General features: G+C 40.9%; 2 protein-coding genes and 1 long non-coding RNA gene across 6 annotated transcripts in view; 1 reads left to right on the top strand and 2 right to left on the bottom strand.

Moving 5' to 3' along the window:
• LOC135435887 (uncharacterized) overlaps positions 1–18,957 on the bottom strand; it is a 39,123-nt gene extending 20,166 nt beyond the window's left edge. Inside the window, exon 1 of the long non-coding RNA XR_010437449.1 lies at positions 18,310–18,957. This is a non-coding gene — a long non-coding RNA (uncharacterized LOC135435887). The remainder of the gene's footprint in view (positions 1–18,309) is intronic.
• Positions 1–23,368, top strand: part of AdamTS-A (ADAM metallopeptidase with thrombospondin type 1 motif A) — a 40,279-nt gene extending 16,911 nt beyond the window's left edge. For 2 of the 4 annotated variants that reach the window (XM_064693119.1, XM_064693120.1), the window contains 16 exons: positions 14,983–15,397; positions 15,463–15,752; positions 15,967–16,469; positions 16,529–16,678; positions 16,732–16,890; positions 16,951–17,528; positions 17,594–17,779; positions 17,866–17,994; positions 19,342–19,568; positions 19,628–19,908; positions 19,978–20,179; positions 20,243–20,407; positions 20,468–20,647; positions 20,712–21,080; positions 21,151–21,810; positions 21,886–23,368. In XM_064693119.1, the coding sequence (XP_064549189.1) occupies positions 14,983–15,397; positions 15,463–15,752; positions 15,967–16,469; positions 16,529–16,678; positions 16,732–16,890; positions 16,951–17,528; positions 17,594–17,779; positions 17,866–17,994; positions 19,342–19,568; positions 19,628–19,908; positions 19,978–20,179; positions 20,243–20,407; positions 20,468–20,647; positions 20,712–21,080; positions 21,151–21,810; positions 21,886–21,984 (4,593 nt within the window). In that variant the 3' untranslated portion in view covers positions 21,985–23,368. Of the gene's footprint in view, positions 1–941; positions 1,095–11,196; positions 11,260–14,982; positions 15,398–15,462; positions 15,753–15,966; positions 16,470–16,528; positions 16,679–16,731; positions 16,891–16,950; positions 17,529–17,593; positions 17,780–17,865; positions 17,995–19,341; positions 19,569–19,627; positions 19,909–19,977; positions 20,180–20,242; positions 20,408–20,467; positions 20,648–20,711; positions 21,081–21,150; positions 21,811–21,885 lie in introns of those variants that run through there. The other 2 variants (XM_064693122.1, XM_064693121.1) reach the window with 2 other exon arrangements.
• Positions 23,369–23,430: 62 nt separating this feature from the next.
• Positions 23,431–25,593, bottom strand: Act88F (Actin 88F). Its single transcript, XM_064693123.1, has 3 exons — positions 25,438–25,593; positions 24,126–25,066; positions 23,431–24,062 (listed from the first exon to the last, which is right to left on the bottom strand). The coding sequence occupies exons 2-3, from the start codon at positions 25,048–25,050 to the stop codon at positions 23,857–23,859; spliced, it is 1,131 nt and encodes a 376-aa protein (XP_064549193.1). The 5' UTR covers positions 25,051–25,066; positions 25,438–25,593; the 3' UTR covers positions 23,431–23,856.
• Positions 25,594–25,709: the final 116 nt, after the last annotated feature.

Here is a 25,709-nt window from a genome sequence, read left to right as displayed (position 1 = left end):
AAGATCTACATGAAGATATATTATACATAAAACGCATTGCTGCAAAATCGTTTGAATTAGCTTAAAAATTTCGTTAAAAACTATTCATTGCTTCGTATAATTTTTTTTTTGAGAAATGAATCTAAGTACTTTAAACCAACTCGATCTGTGTATATACTTGCCACATACGGTGTCTAGGCTAGATAAAGAGCACATACTGAAGATTTCTTCAATCTGCAAGATGTGCAAGTTATTAACACCCCATTTTGCAGACTTTAAAATGCAGGGTAAAATTAGCATGCTCACATATATATAAGTATATATATTTATATATATATATATAAAGAATTGCTATATCTATTTTCAGCGCTAGCGATCTAGTAGGAAGAACACGAAAGAAGAGGAAAGTTTGTACAGTTCTCAAAAGTTGTTCTTGTGGTAAACTAAAAATCCTCAGTTTTTGAATGTTAAGTTAATTTATGAAAGGATAATAATAAAATTGCACGAGTGCAGCAAATGCACTGAAATGACAGCCAATTAAGGTGAAGCAATGGAACATGGAAAAAAAAGGAAGAAATTTTTCCATAATTATCAACATATTGGTGTCTAAAATTGAGAGTTAAAGGACAACCATTCCTTAACAAGTTAGGATCAGCGGGCAGTTCTCGATGGAATCTATTTTAGAATACAGTAAAATATATATAATTCTCTTTTGTTTATACGAAACGCTGCGAGAGCATTGCGTATGAAACGTTGTGTTTTCACCAGAGCATGCCTCAGTCTGCTTTCGAATTTCGCACATGCTCAGGCTGCGCAGTAAATGGATCAAAAATTTTGTTTTCAAATTTTATATTTCAAGAGTTTTGCGGAAAAGAAATTAAAAATATCGTGATTTGAAACAAGTATTGCTTCAAACTGGGCAACGAATATGTAAAATGCATTAAGAATTTTTAATAATTGCATAATTTCGTTTTGGTGTCAAAAATGTAATTTCATATTAAATACCGACAAGCGAAATATTAAAAGTTTCGCAACTGTCCCAACGACGAAAAAGGGGCCAGAAAAAGTGAAGTTTTATAAAAACGTGAGGGCCTTCTCAAGCTAATAAGTTAAAGGTGAATATTATAACAAGAGGATTCTAAGTTATTAAATATGAACTTAATGTTTCACATTAAAAATTCTCAAATACAGCGACACATTAAAAATTGCTCATATATTTTTAATGTCAGACAGACTTATATGCAAAATATATTCGTTTGGCGCCATTTGAAAATTAACACATTTATGATGTCCCATTTTAGAGTATTTGTTGTCATCTACTTACACGTAGATTTTGTAAGATATATTTAAAATTTTTGAATAAATCTTCAGCCATAAAATTAGAAGAATCTATTTTTAATTGAAATGAATCTGAATAATTGTTTATGCACAACTTTCACCCATTTCAAACGGTAGTGTTGAAAAAAAAGAAGGAAAAACTATAAAATCGAAAAATAAACTAAACACGCCCTTTGCTAAAAATAGTATTTAACTTTGCGGTGGGTGTGAGCGAGCATCGAAAAAAAAGCTGTATACACAGAGAGAAAAAATTGCTAGTTACTATATTTACAGGAGCTGCACAAGCGGCCGCAAAACCAAACAATCCCAGGATAAATGTTAGCAAATAAACAAAGTCAAAAAAAGAAAAGAAAGAAATGCTCTAAAAAAATCTAGACAAATGATGAGTGAGAAAGCTTTGAGGTTCGATTTATGGCAAAAAAAAAAAAAGAAAAAAATTTCCAAAGGCATCAACCAAGAAATAAGAAAAACTAAATAAAAACAAAAAGAAAATATTCTGCATGGCATAGAAACGAGAGCAATCGAAGAGGCGGAGGTACCAAAATAGCACATGTCCGTCTTCATTTTTTACGTTTGGCAAAGTTTTTTATTTACTTTACCTTGCCATTGTTTGTGCTTATGTTTGGGAATAGATAGAAGCGTGTCAGAATTTTGATATATTTGTTTGAAATGAACATGATAAAAATCGTGTGTGCAGAGAGTTGAACGTTTGCCGGTTTCACTGAGGCCATAAAATGTAGTATTATATTATATGTATAATCCAAAAGCAACAACGTCGAGGAAACAATAAAAATGCTTTATTAAATCCACCAAGCTGAGACCGGGCAAAAAAGTCCAAATAGCTAGACATAAGCAACAAAAAAACAAAAACATATGAATTGGCAATAATTAAAGTAAGACAACAACTACAACACAAGTATTTATGGTACAAGTAAATTTAAATATGCTAAAATATAAGTTTAAAAATATAACAAAAATAATAATATTAAATGCAGACCGCATTATGACAATGAGTGCGGCCCATGTGGCCGAGCTATGAGCTGAGTGCTTCAGTCTGCTCGAAATGTGAGTCTGGAAGATTTATTAGCTGTGACTAGACACGCTGAATGCGACATTAGATATGTGGCCTAGTATACACTATGCTAATATCTAGATTCGTTTGGCGAAATCGCTTGGACGCTCTTCGAGTGTGACATAATTTTGAGCTTTATGGAATTCAGAGAGCAGCCGCTGACAAATAAATAAGCGAGCGGCCAAGAGCCGGGTGTGCACGACTAGGAGTTACCCAGAACACAAGTCACTCTAGCTTCCTTTAAATACATAGACAAAAAGCACATGCAACAGTTTACGCTGTGCTTCTTCCTTTCGCAACAGGCTCTGAGAAATGTGCTCGGTGTTTATTTTCCGATCCTCATGAGATTTTCAGGATATAAATATGGCATTCCCATAAATGTATAAGCCCCTAAGCACAAGTTTATACCTATACAAATGAGTGTTATACGCATTTTGGGTAACGGGAAGAGGTATCCAAAAAATAATTGTTGATCGGGGCAAATTATACAAGAGTATGCTTGCGACATTTGATGTCTTAGGCTCTTATATTCTCCCAGACAATTAAAAAAAAAAACGAATCGATTTTTATTACATTGATTTCATGAAATAATGTTATCGATAATTTGAAGCGGCAACGTTTAAAATTGGATGCCTCTTGTCTTATGGCATTATAATCTCTGAGATGGACGCTTTCCTGCATACGATCGGACACACAGACGGACATAACCAGATCCAATGCTGAGCATTTATATATATACTTTGTGGCTTCGGAGATGCCTTTTTCGGCGTGTAACATACGTTCGCACAAAACCATCATACCCTTCTTACCCGTTTTCAATGGGTTCAGGGTATAAAAATAGAACAACTCAAAATTACGAAGCTTATGCTGACAAATTTTTGAACCATAAATAAATAACAAGCAATGTCTGGCTAGAACTAAGTGGGAGGGTATAATAATTTTGAAAATATATAAAAAGCTATATAGCTATTAGAACCTACTTTGCTCATAATGCTGAAGCTGATCCTGGCTAGCTCTTGGACTCAACAGAATATTTTACATATAAAATGTTGCTTGAACAGTGAATAATAATAACAAATGAACTGTTAATATACTTGTCATAATAACACGCTCTATTCTTGTTTTTGTTGTTGTCTTCGCTTTTGTTTTCATATATGCAAAAACGTGCCGGAAATTGCGTGACAGCTGAGCACGCGAAAAATTCTCATAACATTTATATAACATTTGTATTACCCGTTTTAGTTGGACGGCTCATGTTCAGATCTTATTTTAAAGCATTAAGGAAGTGCATATTACCTATGTCATGCAATTTGTGCATCTCAGCCTCGCCTTAGGCGGTGCTGGTCGTGAGTCGTGCCTCGTGCTCGTGACAAGACGAACGCCCACCACTAGCTATGCTTAGATACATTTATTAGCTTCTCTCTTATCTAGATGATTTTGTACATGGGATTTCCTTGAATTGTGATTGTGTTATAGAGTATGCAATGTGCGGCGCGTTTCATAAATTTAATTTTTGGCTTGTTGTTTTTTTTTTGGACTGTTTTCCTTTTTTATTCATTGCGCCGCACTCATTTAGATTGAGCTTGAGCTTCCTTCCCTGACCATTTGTTGCTTCCGTTTATTTGTTGTTTCTCATTACATTTTTTTGTTTTCACTTGTTTTTTTTTTTTGCTTTTTGTGAAGATCATTTATTATGCGTGATACTGTGAATAACGTGGTCCGGTGCGAACTGTTCTCTCTCCGGCCTGCCAGAGGCCAATCAATTTTAATTATCGAACAAATTAATCAGTCGCAACTTTCGTATCATTAAGATTAATGATGCTGACCGATCTGGGTGGCAACGGTACCCACATTAAAGCAACAACAATTCAACGCTAGATCTCGCCTATGCAAATAGCAAATACAACATATGAGACCCCGAGCATGATCACGAACTCGATCTCGAACCTAAGCGTATCGCATGGCGACCCAAATGAGCCGTGGTTAATGTGATTAGAGCGCGCTTTAATTGCTCGCTTTGTCTAATTATACGCCTGATATTGGGCAACAGTTCGTACATTCCCAATCCCAATTTAAAACAATAAATAATTGTCGCGTTGCGCAAAGTGCACTGACCTGCCAAAATTATTGATATACATATGTATATAGACATCATATATACGAACGTCAACAAAATATGTGTGTGGAGAAGTGCTGGTGCACGAGTATTCATAAGTCTGGCTGGTGGTTGGACTCATGTGTCCCGTTTGACGGTTCGTTCGAGTACAATAAGAAGAAACCAGTGAAACGCAAAACGAGACAAAGACAAAAAAATCAAATTCTCCAAATTTATAACGCCGACTGCAGTTGTCTCGCAGGTCACTGACGTGCATCAGCCGGCAAGCCACAGCCAATTGGGCTTGACGTATCTGACAGATAGACGGACGGACAGAAGGACAGACGGACAGACAGACAGACAGCCAGACACACAGAAAATTACAAAGCGGACTCGTAGCGCCCTAATGAATTATTTATACGAGTACGCAGCACCCAGAACAAGTCGCAGTTTCTTGCGCCGTTGTTTTCTGAATGAACAAGAAATAGCAGTAGCCTTTGGAAGGCCGAATGTTAAATACCCTTGCACATATACTGCATCCGATTTAGCTCTACAAAGGTGTTTTTGTATTAGACAAATTATCTATATACCCTTTTAATTTAAGAGTTTAAGCTTTTTCAGACAAAAAAGTTGAACCCTTTCAACCTTGGGTTCCTATGTGATATAGTGATTCCATCTAATCGATATTCGACAAATGAACTGAATGATTTAATCTTGATAGGTTCAAAGCCATGAGATTCTGAGTGACAACGCAGCTTAGTCATCCATCTGAGGCGACACGTTACACACTTGATAAGAAAATCGAATTACCCGTGCAAGGGTATAATTAAGGCATCGACTTCCACTTCAATTTAAACTTGCACTTCAAGTCATGGAAAACAACTGCTCCCCGCACCGCCCCGCAACTTAAGAGAGGGCTAGCTAATGACGGCGACAGACAGACTGAAATATGAGCACAAGTTCGAGTGCAATACACACTCACACACACTCGCACATTCGCGCAGTGAGCATATGGTTCATGCAAATTTTTAGCGATTAAAAAGCCATAACTTATATTATCAACGCAAAGCTTTGAGGTTAATTGACAGACTGCCAGACTCACCCGGGCCAGAGCCAAAGTGTGCTTGAAAATAAATGTTGCACATAAAAAACAAAAGACAATTATTAGAATAAATGAAACCATGTGAAGGTCTCGCGAATGCTTTTCCGCATGCGAATATCAGTCCGCAGCTTGTTATATTCAATGCACTTTCTGGTCAGGCTCGGGATAGATCGAATGGGCGCTTCGGGGGGTGCAGCAAACGGGTTAGTTTTATAACCTCAGTCGAGTTCAAATTTCAAAAAGTATTTTTATATGTTTTTCTTTATCATTTGGCTTGACAGTTCCAATTGAGGTCCCGCTTCGCCGGAAACGAATTTAATACAACATTTTTACTAAGGAATCAGAATAATATAATTATATAAATATATGCATGTATTTCTTAGAAAGTGACCGCTGGGAATGCTTTGCAACCCGATGTCTTTAGAGTTCCCACAGTGATGCATATGGTTTCGGAGTTTGAAATCGATGCTTCATGCCAATAACCAGAAATTGCTTTTAATTCGGAATCTGCCTTTAATGCGATGATTGATGTGGCGCCCCTTAAAGCCGCAACTGAAATGCCTCTGGCGCCAAGATCGACATCCTCAAAGTGCAATGTCTAAGAATCTGGATGGTAATGGGTCCTCGCTTAATGTCAAGTGACAGCAACAGCCGCTACAATGTTCATAAAGTTGTTCCTTTCCCTGACTCGGGTGTATCTTAAAAGTTATGGCACTGACAGCTGCTGCAGCATATCATGAATCTTGCCGATTATCATTGTGATCTTAAATAATCGATGGATGGGGCTTGGGCTTGGGCATCTGATATCATCGATGCTCAATTAATTGAGCAGCTCATGGGGTCATTTGCATAGGAAAATTTTGAACAGCAGACACAAACCATGCGCCCCATCAAATTCAAATAAAATATCTGGCCCAGTCCCAGTACCGGTTCGATTTGTTTATTTTCAAAAATGAAAAATAGAAACCCAAAAAGAAACTGGCGGCAAATGTTTCCAGGCAAAAACTTTTACAGTATTGGCATTCCACTTATTCACATTTCACCATTCTATGTTTATTTTGTTCCACTGTACTCGTACTTTGGCCGACTTCCCACATAGTGAGCACATAAAATTAATAATCCTCACCTGAATATGTACTGGGGCACTTTGCTTATACAGCTGAAACTCTTAATTAGCCAAACGAATTTTCATTTTTCAACTTTGAATCTCGTGTGCTACGGTTCGGACATATATGTATATGCATACAAAATTTTATATATATATATATATATAATATAATATAATTACTTTGCGTGAGGTCGAAACTGAAAAAGATGTCGGCCTTTTTTTATTTAATGGCCACAAAAATATCACTCATCAAAGGTGGGTGTATGAGTATGAATTTATTTATAATTAAAATGCCCCTTAGTAGAATACTATTTTGGCTAGGGAATGTTGTGACCGACTGACTATATAATAAAAAAAAGCAATGAATTTCATCAAGAACACCCACAGGCTTGTAATCAGGCATCAACCATCACGTCGAGCAAGCTTGGGAATGCAATCAATCAAAATGCGAATTCAATTGGATACATTTATTGAGGCGCCTGTCAGCTAGCAATTTGATGGCCTTTGAGGCCATTCAAAAAGCCAGGCGCATTGTCATCAGAGAACAACAACAGCTGCAACAGCAACAGCAACAATCAAAATAATAACAATAACAAATAACAGCGCCTCTGTCGGGTGCAACCAACTGCACAATACTCTTTCAAGCTAGACAGTTTACCCTCCAAATTGAAGAAGATACATATGTATATCGATATTCCTGGAGAAATCAGTAGGAATCAAGAACAATTTGGGAATCTTTAAAACTGTAGAGAATATTGAGTTTTCCGTTTAGCCACAACCCAATTGGCATATTTAAAGGACATATTGCAAGCTTTTGGCTTTAAATGCGCCAAAAAAACAAACACGTTCACACGGACGGCAAAGCCAATATGCTGTTTTCGCTTTCTTGGCCAGAATAATAAACGCAACAGAGTGTTTACATGCCGCTGGGGCTGACGATGACAGGCAATAGCTAAATTAAGATGTCAGAGGCGTTACAGCCATAACTCAGGCGCATTATCAGAAGCAATTAAAAACATGCACAGACAATGGCACAGCCAACAGCGATGGGCAGAAGATGCGGCAACAGCCAGCCGCAACCCAGACAACAACAATAACAACAGCCGTAGAAGAAGAAAAACAAATAAAACGTGTCAATGAATGTTTTTCTTGGCGCTGGTTTTTTAAGCTATTTCACATATACACACACACTTCCCAACAATACACAACACTGGCAACTAAAAGCGTTTAACGGTAAATGGTAAATGAAGCGAAATTCATTGTGTTTTGCATATTTACTTATCTGTTCTGCTTTGGACACGCTCGTTCCATCTTTTTGCCATGCCCTTTGCTGTTTATTCGCTCTGGCAACGCGGCACATGGTTGCCAGATTGCCGGCCGGCACGACTGAGCAGGCACACACCCGATCCCGATACAAAATTTCACTTATGAAACACAAAACGCAGCATACACAAAGGCGCTGAGGAATTCAAGTGTGCGAATTTGCATTTGCATGCATGGATTGCGATTCCACATCCGCTTGAGGCGTCTCTTTGTGGGACATGCTACGTGGGCTTGAAACGTTGACATTTCCTCTTTGTACATATAACATATAATTCAGGTGATTTTATTTATATACGCCGCAGCACGCAGCAGGTGTGTCATTGGCATTGCGACAAGGATTGCGATTTCGACGCGTTTTCTTAGCCGCATTTACTCGTGTTCCGTCGGAGACTCAATTGCCAGTTGCTCGAAATTCGATCGGTCGTGAATAAAACTAAGTTCTTAAACGGTATAAGTTTCATTTAGTTTTTTCTTTTTGTGCTTTTTAAATATCTTTCATATAATTTATGGAAATTTTGTTGGCATACCAGAAGCATATTTTTAATTTGTTTACACTTAACACTGTGATTAGTTTAGCTAATGGAGCTGTTATTTTTGTTTTAATGTGCAACCTGACTGAACCACATCAAAAATAAACAATAATCTAAATGTATTTCGGCTTTGTTTAGTGCATTCCTTTTGGCAACGTGTTGCCGGACCAGCCCCCAACGCACAAGCCGAAGGGCAATTTAGCCCGAGTGCTTATTAACACATTTATGCATTAAAAAAAAAAAAGTATAAACACGCTTACTCTTAGCCAAATTGTTCAGCCATCAATAATTTGCAGTTTCGTGTGAGCCATCTGTTTATTTCGCACCACCCTCTGTTTTCCAAGAAGAGGCTTTGAAGTGCCAGCACCGCGAACTGTGTTGCCCGCGCTTTTTTTCTATAATCAACAACGTTTAAGGCGCTCTCCCTAATCGAAAATTAAACGACTGCCACGCCCCAGTTTAAGTCAAAAGAATATCTATTCGTTCTTGAGCGGCAAGTATGTCAGTTTCTTTGGGATTAACTAAATCTTATTTGCATATTTCTTGTTTGATACCACACCCAAATATAACTGTTTTTTATTTTTTTTTTGTTTATTAATTAATCAACGATACCCAGTTTCGATTGCAATACCAATTTGAGTTTAATATTCTGTTCAATTGGCCAGGTGGTCGTTGATTCCACTCGGCTCCATAAGGCCAACGCCTTTGGCATCGACTTGCACTGTCCAAATAAACACGCACACTTTGTAAGCGTCCAAAAGCAAATAAATATTTGTAATTTATGTTTTTGCCCGACGTGGGCAATCCAATTGCAGATACACATAAATATGTAAATAAACCGAACGTGAGAATGTGCGGCATTGGGGAATGTTGAATGCACTACCCCATACTCAAAATGTTGATAAACCAAATATAGATGCTTCAATGTGAATACTTAATAAAATTATTGATTATTGCCATGAAGCGAGTGAGATACACAGCACATGATTGAAATATATTCGAGAGTAGCTTTCTTTTCAAGATTCAGCATGTTTCATAAAACCGACTAGGCAAAAAATAGGACAAAATAACAAGGAAATCCCTAGATTGTAGATATAAATAGTAATAGTACAGCAATGTGGCATCCATTAGACCTGAAACCATTCATAGATAAACACAGGGTATTCGTGGCCACAATTAGCTAGATAGTGCGAATAATTACATATAACGCATACGCCGCGTGTGACCATAAATTGAAATTCGCAAGTCTTTGCGTGTGTTATTTCATGCCATTTACGCAAAAGTGTGCCAAATAAATCAAAAGGCGGCCCATTAAATAAAGCATTAAATAAAACCTGAAAAAATACACTACTCTTACAGCCAAAACATTACAGATCTCTGAGCTGCAGTTTAATGTGTGCATTAAAAAGTTTACGACACTTTGCAGACAAGTGCAAAATCACTTATCGTCAAACGGATTCGGGATTGAGAATCAAAAATCCTAAGCATGAGTCATGCGGCACACAGCACGCCATCGGTAATAATATTTTGATTTGTATTATTATGCAAATTCAAATATCAAAGCGAAACATTTGTCGGGCGAGCTAGTATTATTGTATACCCTGCACCCCGTTAGGAATGGCTAAATGGGGGTATTTCGGTTCGGTACGCAAAAAACAGATGGCATCTCTAAACCCAAAAAGTGCATATATGTTTTAGTTGAGCTCAGAGTCTATAAAAGTTAGTTACTTCAAGTTTGGAACATAAGCTTACCTATTGTACGCCCAGTTCAAGTTTATTTTGATTTATCATTAGCTTTCTCCGTTTCTCCAATGTTGATAGGTAAAAAAGAAGAAGAAGCGAAAGAGAAGCATTTAAACAGGGGAAGAAGCACTGTATGGAAGAAAATTCGAATACTCGAATGGTTCTAGGTACAGGGAATCTCCCAGTTGTTATCCAGATTTGATATTTTTTTTTAATATTTCTATTTAGTTTATTTTTTGCGAATTGTATGAAATGAAAGCTAAACAAAGTTGATTATTTTATAGTTTTAAAACGATCGAAACATACACGTTAATTTCAAGGTTAAATACGCAATAATTAACTCGGCGAAATTACTTTTGGGGGTCTACCTCCGGCTGCGCCATATGCGTGCCATCGACTGAGACTGAGGCTGATGCTGAGGCAACCATGCTGCTGCCTATGCTGCCCCTGCCGCCGCTGCCTGCCCCAGCCCCTGGGATAGACACCGACATGTCTATAATGATGACGAGCCTGATGATATGCCAAGCACATGGCAGACGCGGCCGTTATCCAACCCCGGCCAGTTGGCTGAGGCAGCCAGCCAGTCGACTGCTGCTGGCCAGCTAGTTGAGCCAAATGGCATAAAATTAAATTTTTTAAATGCATTTCGTTGCCTATTTTCAATTAAGTTTTTGCCAAAAGCATTTTTGTCAAGGTTAATTGATTTGTATTTGCGTCTGATGCGTTTCAATTGTGAATTCAAACAGTTTTTGAATTGCGAACTGTGAAGTTATCAATAATGCACTTTTTTTTAGCTCAATGCTGATTTCAATTTAGATACATAATGCCAAATGCATCTATAGTACTTATATCAGCTACATAAACGAATCAATGCAGTCATTTTTCATTTGGACTTATTGTTTGTGCGGTAACTCACAGGCAATGATGACAGATTCTCGGCATTTGGCTCGTGGCTCACAGGTTTTCCAGGTAACCGTTTTATGTGTTCATGTTTTCATTACTTATTTCGGGGATGTTTAGCCGCGTTTTTGTTTTGCTTCCCACGGCCTTCGAGCTGTGCATTTGTTTGTCTGTTGTTGTAAATTGGCAAAACAATTCTCAGGAAACGCCCAAATGCAAATTGAAAATATTTACACATACTTTTCTAATTAAACGGTGATTTGATATTTGGTTTGGAAATGTTTGTTTGGGCAGCCGTCTGAGCGTTTGTATTTAAGACAATTGCCTTGATTTGGGCGCATTTAATCGAGTTTTCGAAATTGTTGCCGACGGTCACGCGTCGAGTGCATAAAGGCACCCAAAAAGCGCACGCCCATAAATTCAACAAGTTTATTTATTTATCACTCAAATGCTGCCGCTATAAACACAATCCGGCCGGATTTGTAGTGTCTGTATTTGGAAAATTTTTCAAAAACCAAAAAAAAAAACCAAAAAAAACAATGTTAGAAAACACGGGCCAGCAATTGCATGTTGCATGTAAGGTCTTAGAAAAGTGCATGGCTATAATTAAGCGTGAGCTAATGGCCAGCAGAATGCGCTGAAATCTTAAACCGCCGCACCAAAATCGGCCAGACCAACCCGAATATGTATGTAAACAGTTTGATTTATCTGGTAATTAATATGTGAATACTCAAATTGTAGCAGCTAATTTGCTAATTTGTTAATTTGTTGCTTGCGGTTGTGTTATTGTGTTTGTGCTGCGCATGCGGACCCAGAAATTATGTGCCATTGTCGCGTTGCGTATGCGACGCGTTGTCGTTGCGGATTTTTGGACCTGAAGCTAGCCAGCCATAAGTGTTGCAGGGCAGCGTTTGCAATTAAGTCATTAAATACAAATTGAACACAATAATTGCGGCTCCATACGAGCCGTGTAATTAAGCGCAATATTGCGCATACGCCGCATTGTTCGAGCGACGCAAACGCAGACGCGTGTTTCAATTGCTTGTCACTCGTACGAACACCTCGACCAATTAGCCAGAGTTAAAATATGTGGCTTAAAAAAATATTGTAAATTCCGTGGGACCGCCCGCTCTCGAGTGTTGGCGAGGCTGCGACGGCATCGGTAACGACCTTCGAGCTGCTCGAGGGGACAGACTGAGCGGCGTCGTCGCCGCGATGCTGCGCAGACAGAGTGTCGGCCAAAAAAATGTAGCCATTGGCATAAATTATAGCACTCGGCAATATAAAGTAATCGACTGGCACACAAATCGCTAGTTTCTTGCCCATTTCCAGCGCTGGCCAAGTGTAAACTGGTTTTCATGTTGCTTCACATGTTTGTTTAGTGTTCTTTTGGGTTTTATTCGCTTTCTCAGTTTTCTTCTTATATTTTTTTTTTTTTTGTTACTGCTGCCTCATCGATATGGTCAATTAGTCAGAGGCCAGGAACCACTTTGACTTAATCATAAATTAAGTGAATTAGACACGCATTAAGGGGATATGAAAATGGGACCGGCATATAGCCATGGCTATCAGACGGCGCTGATAAAAGCCGAACGCACGCATTGCATTTACATATTTTTGAGGCCTGTTTTGGAAACAAGTTAATAAGCAGCTTCCCAAACGCATGCATAAACAACAGCACAGAGGTAAACAGAGATCAACCGAATGGCTCTTTAATTAAATACATAAAGAGCCAAAGATTTGCATTGCAAATCGCATGCGGCCATTTAAAGCGTTGGATGAAATTTATGATAAGCTTCACACTAAAAGATATACCGAGATACGGAGCAATAGTGTGTATCAACCTGGCGGGTTTTCAATAAAAATTCTTTAACGAAAAACAATTCTGAGAAAGCTTGCCGGGCTGGACAAGGCCCAGACACTGACACTGATAACCCTGAATGTTTGTTAACTGTATACAGATAGAGACTTTGATTAATGTGCCTGGCATTATAAACATTTGTTCAAGGAATATTGATTTAAGAAATATAAATATATATATACACATATATATATATGTATATGGTATACAATATTTAATTTTAAACAGCGATGCAAAAATTGTATGCGATGCAGTTGCAGAACGTCCGCAGCTCCCGTGAGTTAATCTGCTTCCAGTCTAATAACAGATCGGAAGAATTAACAGATTGAAAGTGGAAAATATATTTTTAATTTAATAATATAATGTTAAGAAATATATAAAAATTTCGTCGCAGGTAAAATTTTGGAAAATATTTTTGAAATATTCGTAAATATGTAAAGCAAATAGTTTTCATTCATTTGTATGTATATTTTATTTTGGAATATCAAATGCAAGTTTAAGTAAATGTTTTAGACTAAAAAGAAAAACTACCATAAAACTTTTAAAACCTGTCATAAACTGACCCTGAAAAGTAGACTACTGTTAATTTGCTGTGCCACAGATAAGAAATCGTCGAAAGAAGTGTTAAAAAAAGTGTATCTTAAAATGAAAAGACTGATACATATATCTGCCGCTCTGCTTTTATGTTTCATTCGGATTTAATAAATGTGCGATCGGTAATCTAAATAATATGCCAATTTAATGGCCCATCATTTTGAGATATTTTCAAAAATAACGAACAGAAAAGGTCAATAGCAATACGAAAATTGAGTGGCATCAGGTTGAAGGCTTTCATATCGATTTAAATCCATGTTAAATTGCAAATTGTGGCGGAAATCTGAGGAATTGGCTATGCCTTAGCCATCCAGCTTTGGATGTCGGAGATTTAACAAATAATCAAATGACAAACAACAATTCGTTGGCATAACAAATGTCTGGCCGGTCACGAGAGTTCACAGAGCTGCCGTCAAATTATGTAAAATGCGACATTATTTAGTCAAATTCATTTGGCAACTAATTTCGTGAATACATATATTTGGCTGAATTTCAATTTAATTTTCGACACGACAATTTAGAAACCACATTGATCACGATACGCTAGATGCACAAATTTCAAATTTTCGAGCAGCGAGGTGCAAACAAAAGCCTCTCACATAAATTAACAAATTAAAGGCATATAAACTGTTTGCTCGCGGGGGTACTTAACTATTTCATCTTTTTGTTTCTGTTTCTCTTTTGGTAATTTCTTTTCTTTTATTTTTTTGCTGGCAAGCAAACAAAAAATGCCTTTGGCACACTTTACACCTCTGCGCTGAAGCATTTCGGTTTAAACAAAAAATAAAAAAAATCCCAAAATGTGCGAAATTGTTGCGGTGTGAGGAAGTGTTTTCAACAGCTCTATAGATCTGCTCTAAAGATCTGCAAATAGCTGCCGGTATGCGTGCCAGCCAAAGGCCAAACACGTCGCTTGGGCCGTTCATTTGGCTGAGTGGTCTTTTACAGGTGGCCAAGGTAGCTGACGCCGTCAGTTGATCGATTCAATAATTCTTTCAAAGAGTTAATCACTCAAATCAGTCTGACCCCCTCTCTCTTTGGTTGACCCGTCTCAATGATAATGTTTACTTATTTGCGGCAGCTGGGTCAGTGGAACGTGCCCACGACGAAGTGCTAATCTGGCTGGCTTTGCCGGCGGCTATGCCCCAAGCTGTGCAATCGGCATTGAAGGTGTGAGAGAATGCCACAAAGTAATGTGGCGCTTTCTGCTTTCTGACTTTCTGCCCTATCGTGAACACAGCTCAAAGAATGATACTATAACATCTACTCTTGCTCTGCCCATAGCTATACTTTGACAATGACTTTCTTTTTAACGTCTGTCTGTGCGGTTCTTGCAGCTCGTGCTGAAGAAGACTTGCGAGTGGTGGTTCTACAAGCATAAATATATCCGCAACATGTCTACACACTGGCGGCAGCACGCCGGCATATGGATCAGCGTGGCCGCGCTGGGCCTGTTCGGAGTGGTTATATTCCTCATTTGCGGTGCGCCCAGCGACAGCAGCACCACCAGATTATATGAGATACAAGAGCCCAAACAGTTTTTTAACGATACGATTACTGTCAACTGGAGCGATGAAAGCGATATTGAAAGCGACAACGAATTTGGCAGCATCCAGGACATTGGCGATGACAATATGAGTGCCTTTGTTACGCCAACCAAGATACACAACTTTAGTCTCAATGCCGAGGATTTGCTATACGAATCGAAGCGACACAGCGACAGCAACAGCAACAACAACAGCAGCCAAAGGGGTAAGTGGGTAGCCGGCAGGAGAGCTGAACACCCAATAGTAATAAAATGCAATGTGTTCCCGCAGATGCGACCTCCGCCTTCAGCATGACTGGCACATTCCGCACCAAGTCTAGCCAGATTTGGGATCCACATCCGGAGTACGTACTGCAGATATTTGGCCAAGAGCTGCATCTTGTGCTGCATCAGGATACCTCCTTCATACCATCTAACACGTTTCGGGTCATACGCATACTCAAAAACCGGACCGAGGAGTCGGTTCATGAGAGCGAGGGCCACTTTTTGGGCTGCTACTATAAAGGTTACGTTGAAGGCGACAACCTATCAGCGGTCGCCGTCTCTCTCTGCAGCGGCATGGTAGGTTCATAAACAACAACAACAATAACAACAACAACAACACAAACATGAACATTAACGTCGACAGGTGGCAGGTTGAGATCAGCTGAGGCTGAGACCTTCAGAAAGCCATTTGCATTAAATTAACATTTCGCAAATTATGCTTATCAATATATCGCCGAATATGACTACTAATTAACTTGTATCCAACTCCTGCCCTGCCCCTATTCCATAGACTGGTTATATAAAAACCCGTTTCGGCACGATGCTCATTCAGCCGGTCAACCAGACGGACGGCGACCAGATTTTGCATCGTGTCTGGCGGCATTCGCAGCGCAATCCTAGACATGCTGTCTCCGATTTGGATCTGGAGCTTGAGGCGCTCGATCTGGCGGAGAGCATGCGACCACGTTTGACGCGGCGCAAGCGTCACTTTCTGAATCTTGGCAACCAGGTATACACGCTTGAGGTGCTCATTGCCGTCGATGCCAGCATGGTGGAGTTCCATAAGGAGGATCTCAGCGCCTACATTCTCACACTTTTGTCGATTGTATCAAATATATTTGCGGATGCCAGCATCGGCAACTCCATACGCATTTCGTTGCTGAATCTATTGATGATGCGCGACCGGGATCCCACCGACAACAGTAAAAGGGGCTCCAACGAGAAACTCAAGCAATTCTGTTCGTACCTAGCCAAAGGAGGTTATCATTATGACACGGCCATGCTAATCACACGGTAGGTGGACGCTTAAAGCGTGGTCTGGCGCTGCAAACTAATCCTTAACTCTCCCACAGCGATCAGATTTGCAGCAATGAACGCGAAGAACGCTGCAGTACTCTAGGCTTGGCCGAATTAGGTACCGTTTGTAAGGCTCGCTCCTGCTCCATTGTGCAGGACAATGGGCTGCCCGCCGCCTTTACAATTGCGCACGAACTGGGTCACATGTAAGTCGTTTAAGTCCCTTGGCATATGCATTGTTCTCATCCACATCTTTTAGCTTGAACATGCCGCACGATGATGATGATCGTTGCAAGCGACACAATGCCAAATCTGGCAACAATCGAACACTACACATTATGTCCAGCGTCATGGGCGACCATATGCATCCATGGTCATGGTCGAAATGCTCACAGCATTATGTCTCCGAGTTCCTCGAGTGAGTCCCTAAGCAACCATTATACCTAAGACTATTGCTTCTACTTGGCTACGTTTTTAGGAAAACTGACAAATCCTGCCTGGAGAACACGCCATCCTCATACATACCCAACCTGAACACGAAGCAGCCCGGTGAGATTTACTCGCTGGACCACCAATGCCAGCTGATACATGGCAACCAGAGTACCCACTGCTCCTTTGAGACAGATTGCCGGAGGCTTTTCTGTAACGCCAACACGCATGTCAATGACCTCTGCCGTTCCAGCAATTTACCCTGGGCGGATGGCACGCCCTGTAATAACAACCGATTTTGGTGTCAGAAAGGTATTTGCGTGCCACGCCTGGGTAGCTCCCTCCAAATGGTCCACGGCGGTTGGGGACCCTGGAGCGCATTCACGCCCTGCAGCCTCACATGCGGCGGCGGTGTGCAAGAATCGCGACGCGAGTGCAACCAACCATTGCCCGAAAACGGTGGGAAATACTGTTTAGGCAGCCGAAAGAAATATCGCTCCTGCAACACACACCCCTGCCCTCCCGGCACCGTGGATCCACGCGAGCAGCAGTGCTACGATATGAACGGCAAGAACTTTAAGATACCGGGCATCAAGCCGGACTCAAAATGGATACCCAAATATGGACGTGAGTACATCTAAATACCAGGCAAGTGCTTCAACTGACCAATCTCAAAATACAAAAAACCACAGTGAACACACACATAACGGACAAGTGCAAGTTATATTGCCGCTTGGAGGATGATAGCGCCTATTTCCTGCTGCAGGAAATGGTCAAGGATGGCACCACCTGCACCGTGGACAGCTTTGACAAGTGCGTCAATGGCATCTGCCGCCCGGCTGGTTGCGACAACGAGCTCAACTCCATTGCCAAGCTCGGTAATTAGACGTTCACATACCAACATTTTTAGTCATGGAAACAATTGTATTTTATTTATTTTTTGGTATTCCTTATTTCATTGCAGATAAATGCGGTGTTTGCGAGGGTCGCAACGATACGTGCGAGGAATTCACCGGAAACGTGTATGTCTCCGATTTGCTGAAGCAAAAGAAGCCCCCCCTAAGCCTATACTATGTCACGACAATCCCAAAAGGTGAATACAATAAAAAAAAAACGAACTATCCCTTCCCCTCCCCAACCAACATTGCACGCAATGAAGCCGGTTGCCAACGAGTCAAAAAAAAAAAAAATTAAAAAAAAAATTCTATAATTAAATTTTGGCTAATGATTTGATGAATGAATGCTAATGGTAAATGTTTATGCATTGCGCGACTTAATGTGCTATTAAACAGTTTTTATGGCTTCGGCTTCGATGCCCAATTGAGTCATAATGCCCCACCCTTTACCAAAAGAAAAATACATTAACATATTCATACATGTGTAGTGGTTGCATGTTTTTGGTGCTCACCTTGTTCATTGGAACACGTGAATCGCGTGTTGCGGTGCTCGCTGCTCCCAACTGACTTAAGGTGCTCTGCTGATCAGCTGTCGCTCGGCCAAAGGCAAATCTCAATGCACCTAGGCGCCTCACGTACTCACTGATTGCCGGTCGATTAATCAACAGACGGGGCAATGGCGCCGGGTCACACTGGAGGTCGCCAGCAAATCGGCTCGAATTTTGCAACTCTTATCAACGAACATTGCGCATATAGAAAATTTTTATATACTCACGCACACACACACACATGCGCGCACGTTGCACTGCACGGCAATAATTGCAATAATTGTTATTTTTAGCACGTGAAACATTCGTTAAAAATACATTTAATGCACTATGCATGAGTACAATAGCAAACATGAATGAAATAATTCAACCAAATATTAGCTTTATATGCGACTTCCGCTTAGAAAGTTTTTCATCCCGAACGGATACATAGCAAGTGCTGCGAACTAAAGCATTTTTCATATTGAATGCGATATGTGTTTTTTATATACACCCTTTTCATCGGGGCGTTAACTTAAGTGTCACAGATTATATTTCATTAGCACTTGTATATTTCGGTATACTTTATTTTATTTCACATTTATTTTCTAGTTTTCACACACTCTTCCATTCTACTTTGCAAATGGCCGACAGGGTTGCCAGATGTCATTTCTGATATTATTTCTCGAACTTTCAGTTCACGATATATACGCATTAAATACTTTCCCCCTTTTTTTCTGGCTTACCAACATCTTCGCAATATTTTAATTACATTTGTACCTTTTACTCAAAAGGAAATGTATATTTGTATAACATTTATGGCGTGCTTCAACATTAGCCGATAGCAAACACGCACGAAAATCTGGTTGAGGTTTGAACTAATTTCCAGATCTGTAAATGTCGCCCTTGCCACTAAACTTAAAATGAGCCATACGATACAAAATGATATACAATAGATTGATAATTGAATTGAATTCAACAAATTGTTTATTATTATTTAACTTATTAACCACGCAGGTGCCTCCAACATCGTTATCACACAGCCTGGTTACCCTGATCAGAACTATATTGTTGTAAGCGATGACAAGCACGTTGCTTTCCTGAATAGGGACAAGGTGGTCACGCCTTATGCCAAAACGTATTCCTATGGGGGCGTAACGCTGGATTACAATGGCTCCAATAGCACCATAGAACGCGTAAACACCACCTACTCATGGAAGCTGACGCGTGATCTAATTGTTGAGGTACACGCAAACACAATTGATTTGTAGCCCCTAATTACATCTTCTATGCCAACTTGCAGATCATCTCGATAGACCTGAGTGCTGCCAAGAATCAGAATACCATACTGATATCGTATACGTACACCCTGGACAAGCCAATCATTGCGGAAGCGGAGGTGGAGATCTATCGCTGGCAAATGCAAGCTTGGAGCAGTTGCGACTCACTCTGTCAGGGCACAATGCATCGCCAGGCGACCTGCATTAGCACAACGCAGGGCCTTAAGGTGGCGGCCCAGTACTGTGACGAGTCGGCTATGCCAAAACCAGAGTATCGCAGCTGCAACACGGACTGCATCCTAACGTGGGTTGCAATTTAAAATTGCTTCGATTCTGATAGATACGCTAATACACTCATTCGCTTTTCTCGCAGATTGAACACGACGAGCATTTCGGAGTGCTCCGCTGCTTGTGGAGAGCTGGGCACCCGGGAGAAGACCTTCAATTGTATACAGACATTCCCTGATATTCAGCGTCCGAATATCGTTGATATGTCCTATTGTCAACTGAAGTTTGAGATTGTACGCCACGAGCAATGCCGCGAGGGTTGCTGGAATTACACGGACTGGTCCACGGTAAGTGAGCATGGATCATTCAAACGCCAAACGCAATAAATACATATATCCGGTTTTTTGTAGTGCACACAAACCTGTGGCACGGGCACCCAAGTGCGCGAAGTGCGCTGCTATCTGAACCACACGCCCGTCAGCAATGAACTCTGTAATCCACGAACCAAATACGAACTGAACGATCTGCTGCGCACCTGCAACATGGAGCCCTGCCGCTATTATCCTGAAGTGACGGTGAGTTGGGAAGATGCAAGGTGAAAACTAAGCATATATTTTATACATTTTATTCCGCAGATAAACCAACGCTCTGTGAGCTCCTGGGTGACGGGTGAGTGGGGTCAGTGCAGCGATTGGTGCAAGATGAATCGCACTGTGACCTGTTCCCATGCTTATGGCGGTCACTGTCCGGAGGAGAAGATGCCTAAGGCGGTTCGCAATTGCTGTCACATTAAATACACCAGCGAATGGGAACAGGTAAGTGGCGAGAAGTGTCCCAGTCGCGGAGGCAGTCCTAACATGTTGTCTCCATCATTTGCAGTGCTCGGTAGAATGTGGCATTGGCACAAAGAACAAGGTACAGCGTTGCGCCCGCGTCTATAAGCCAGAGGTGCGGGGTGCGCCCAAGAAGCGAGTATACATTGATGACTCCTACTGCAAGAGGCTGAAGGTGCGGAAGCCAATGCTGCGCAAGTCCACTAAGGTGTGCAAGATCAACTGCAAGTGGGTCTTCTCTAAGTGGACGCGCTGCTCCAGCGACTGTACGGAAGAGTATCAGACACGTTACGTGCGCTGCGAGGCGTGGCAGGGTAACAGCGTGAGCGAACGGTATTGCGATTCGAAAAAGCGGCCGATCCAGCGAAAAATATGTGAAAACTGTGTGCAACGGCGGTTTAAGGTGTTGAGTCCCGTAAGTTAACCCAACCCGGGCGATTTCAAAGTATTTTTTTATTGCCAAAGTTTTTATTTGATTTTTTCAGTGCGACTGCACGGGTTACGAGCGACGGCGCATCTACTACTATGACTCACAGGGGCGACAGGTCGCCGGCAGGCCGAAAGTGGAGAAGCACAAGTGCACCCCGCCGCCCAGTTGCAGGCGACGGAGTGTCAACAGCAAAAGCATTACGAACAGTGTCCAGGTGTGGGGGCCACAGACCTGTGCCGATCTGCAGAACATGTATCGCGTCTACAAGGATGGCGAGTACACGCTGCAGGTGCACTCGCGGCAGGTGCGCATCTATTGCCACCAAATGAACAGCCGGACGCCGCGAGAGTACATCACTGTGGAGCCGCAGGAGAACTACTCCATCTACTACGAGTACAAGACGCGACTAATCGACAGTTGTCCGCCAACGTCACGTGACCATGAGTACGCCAACGACCAGAACTCCGGACGCACGCACTTCAGCAAACTGCGGCTTAATATTAGTGACATGCGGATTATCGAGAACGATTTCGAGTTTGCTGAGTCACGAGGACAGCGACAGGCGCTTGGATCTGCGGGTGATTGCTACAATCGCAACATGAACTGCCCGCAGGGCGACTTCTCCATCAGTCTGGAGCGCACGGGCTTTGCAATGCGGCCGGGCACCGTTTGGAATACCTACGGCAGTCGATCGGTCATGCAGCGCGCAAGCGGGGTATGTTACGATTCTCGATGAAGGTCCTGGAGCAGTCTAATCTCTGTCTATACTTTTTTAAACTTTTTACTACAGTTTGACACATCGGCGACGTCGCGACGTGCGTTTTGCGGTGGGTTTTGCGGCCGGTGTCACATATCGCCCTCGTCCGGACTCTATGTGGAGGTTGTGTGATGATGCAGCCCGCCGACTGCTGCCCATGCCGATTGGGCCTGATAAATCCTTGGTGCTATTTTTTGCGCAGCGATTTCATCGTAGCTCGGCTCCTGTGCATTTAAACAGTTTGTTTCGCAGCCAGCTCCATGAGATCTTCCGATTTGTGCGTCTCGTTGTGCACACGAGTCAACCGCACAGATCATAGAAATTGAATAGTATTAAAACGATTTACATGCACGCTTACACACCCACACCCACATACACACACATTCATACAGGCAATGTATAGTTAGCTAGGTAAATTACTAACGCCTTTTAGGGTAAAAAAATAGCAAAGTATTTTCGAATCTCAGCCGGGTATTTTTCAAACCTTATTGTACCAAATGTGCAATGCTCGTTATCGAAATGTTTATTGAAGCGGACCAAAATGGTCCACAAATATTTAGTTGTCCAATTGGAGGACCAGAAAACTGCCAGCAAAACCAGCATAAATGAATTTTTTGTCCAAAAACGAAATTACAAGCATATTTCACCGCCATTCATAGATTTTTAGGATCTGTATATAGCTAAAACTAGGCTACAAAGTTGAGCAATTTTGCTAGTCTGGAACAGCTACGTTACATATTCAATATAATTAGTCAACTAATTATATTGGAAAAGTATGGTAACTGTTCTGGAGCGTAGTTTAAGTTAAGGAGCTTGTTAATCAAATTAACAGGCTAGCAGCATGATATTTTTATAAAATCTAAGCACATACAATATTAATTAAAACATTTTGTTAGGCACTCAAGATTAAGCATAATATATAAACGTATATCTTAAAAGTTACAAAACTAAAAAACCCAAAAAAATATATATTTAGAAATTTAGGAAATTATTTCGGTATTCAAATATAATTAAATAAAGTTAACCACTTAAGTTTACTAAACAAAGTGCAATGCCGGCTTATACAATATTTGTATATCTAAAATTAACTGTAGTTAAGTAATTAATTCTATATACGTGGTTCTATATATTTAAATACTACTTACTTGTATATGTACGATAGCTAAAACAAGAATACTCATATTTAAACATATATTCTACATCCAATCCAAAAAAAAAAAACTCTCCAACTAACACTGCTGAAACAGAGAATATAAATGATAATTTACCTATTAAAAAAAAAAAAAAAACACTGCCAATCAATTCATTTTGGGTACAATTAAAGGCCTAAAACACCAAAGTTGTGTTCTCGAAGTGAGAAGTCTCTAAATATTATACGTACAGCCATTTAAATAATTTTATCCTTCAGTCCTCGCTGCCCTAATTAAATGTTAACGTATTTTGGTATTATATATAAATAAATATATATATTAATTAATTATGATAAGCATTTCTACACAATAATTTAACATATGAATAAATAAAAACTGATGTAAAACCGAAAATGATATTCATCTTATTAACAGTAAAGCGAATACGTAATAGAAAAAATGTCTTTATTGAAAATGTTTATATTTTTTAATGGAAGATATATATTTGGCTTTTATTTCACTGGCTAAGATTAAAAGCTCTTTCATATACAGTTTAGATAAGTTTATAAAATATTTAAATATTTCACACTTCGGCGAGTTTCACGCAGAAGTTCTTGACTGTGAAATTCGCCTGTGTCTGGGTTTGGTAACATTTTAAGGGGCGTGGCTTAAATATCGTTCAGCCTCTTATTGATATTGTGGCTAAAATGATTTTCATGCAACAGATTGTTGTTGTTATCCTCTTCTTCTTTGCTGGTTTGGCTTAATGTGCAGCGCGCCGGCGTTGGTGAAAAGCTCGCTGATGTTGGTGCTGGTTTGTGACTTTGCTAACGTGGTGTTTGTCTTTGTTGATCTTTCGCAACGCGGGAAAGATTTAAAAGCACTTGCGGTGAACAATGCCGGGACCGGACTCATCGTACTCCTGCTTGGAGATCCACATCTGCTGGAAGGTGGACAGCGATGCCAAGATGGAGCCACCAATCCAGACGGAGTACTTTCTCTCAGGTGGCGCAATGATCTTGATCTTAATGGTCGATGGGGCCAGGGCGGTGATCTCCTTTTGCATACGATCAGCAATACCTAAAATTGAAACGACAAGCACTTGAGTCTGCGATCCAAGTTTAAGGGACTCGTTATTTTTACCTGGGTACATGGTGGTACCGCCGGATAGCACAGAGTTGGCATACAGATCCTTACGAATATCCACATCGCACTTCATGATTGAGTTGTAGACAGTCTCGTGAATACCGGACGACTCCATGCCCAAGAACGAAGGCTGGAACAGAGCCTCGGGGCAGCGGAAACGCTCGTTGCCAATGGTAATGACCTGACCATCAGGCAACTCGTACGACTTCTCCAGAGATGTGGAGGCGGCAGCGGTGGCCATTTCCTGCTCAAAGTCCAGAGCCACATAGCACAACTTCTCCTTGATGTCACGCACGATTTCACGCTCAGCGGTGGTGGTGAAAGAGTAGCCACGCTCAGTCAGGATCTTCATCAGATAATCGGTCAAGTCGCGACCGGCCAAGTCCAGACGCAGGATGGCATGGGGCAGAGCGAAACCCTCATAGATGGGCACAGTGTGGGAGACACCATCACCGGAGTCCAACACAATACCAGTGGTACGACCGGAAGCGTACAGGGACAGCACAGCCTGGATGGCAACGTACATGGCTGGCGAGTTGAAGGTCTCGAACATAATCTGAGTCATCTTCTCGCGATTGGCCTTGGGGTTAAGTGGGGCCTCTGTCAATAATACTGGATGCTCCTCGGGGGCCACACGCAACTCATTGTAGAAGGTATGATGCCAGATCTTTTCCATGTCATCCCAGTTGGTGATAATGCCGTGCTCAATCGGATATTTCAACGTCAGGATACCACGTTTGCTCTGAGCCTCATCACCTACGTACGAATCCTTCTGACCCATACCCACCATCACACCCTGGTGGCGTGGACGACCCACAATCGAGGGGAATACAGCACGGGGGGCGTCATCACCAGCGAAGCCGGCCTTGCACATGCCCGATCCGTTGTCGATAACCAATGCACCCGCATCATCGTCACACATTTTGACAGTTGTTTATCTAGAATTACAGATGAGGTCGTTATAGAAAGGACATCGTGTTCAAATATATTACTAAACTGCAAATTCAACTAGCACTTTGAGGGAGACTTATTTATCTAGAGAGTTTCTTTTTTTATATTTTTTTTAAGCCATTTTCTTTTAGCGATAAAATTAATAATATTTAAGCTGCTTGGACTGATAGTTCTGATAAAAAAGTGATTTTACTTTAAAAACCAATTTTGATTTTAACAAAAAAAATGTTCTAAAATTAAAAGCAATTATATATCACGTATTCCATTAAAATAGTTTTGGCGAGCCAGAAATAATCCATGAATAATCCTTTGTACGTTTGCGAATCAAATTCACACACACGGTTACACACTCACACACCTTTTAGGCCAACGAAAGGAGTTGATGAAAATAAAATCGCACGTTTGATTCTTGTTGGCTCCTAGACTCAACAACAAATGGCACGCGGATGGCCAAGTGCTGTCTTTATATCGAAGGCTCTCGCATCGGGCAATTTTCAATTGAGTTGAGAACTCAATTAGTTGGCAGCCATGCAGAAATGCCGAAATTCGCAGAGAGGCAGAGAAATTGAGTAGAGCGAAAGTAGTGCCACGCATTTAACGCGAATCGATCCATATAAGCCGTTTTCCTAA

Source organism: Drosophila montana, unplaced genomic scaffold (genome assembly GCF_035044405.1).
Source record: "Drosophila montana isolate Dmon_TW-CO22-7 unplaced genomic scaffold, ASM3504440v1 contig_3733_1, whole genome shotgun sequence".
Taxonomy (NCBI): Eukaryota; Metazoa; Arthropoda; class Insecta; order Diptera; family Drosophilidae; genus Drosophila; species Drosophila montana.
This window is presented reverse-complemented; position numbering and strand designations above follow the sequence as displayed.

What these genes read in the sequence shown, in the direction of transcription:
- Act88F (XM_064693123.1), bottom strand. Translation starts at nt 25,050, where the DNA reads ATGTGTGACGATGATGCGGGTGCATTGGTTATCGACAACGGATCGGGC. An exon ending in CGGTACCACCATGTACCCAG is followed by an intron (nt 24,063 to 24,125) that starts GTAAAAATAACG and finishes TTTCAATTTTAG; the next exon opens with GTATTGCTGATCGTATGCAA.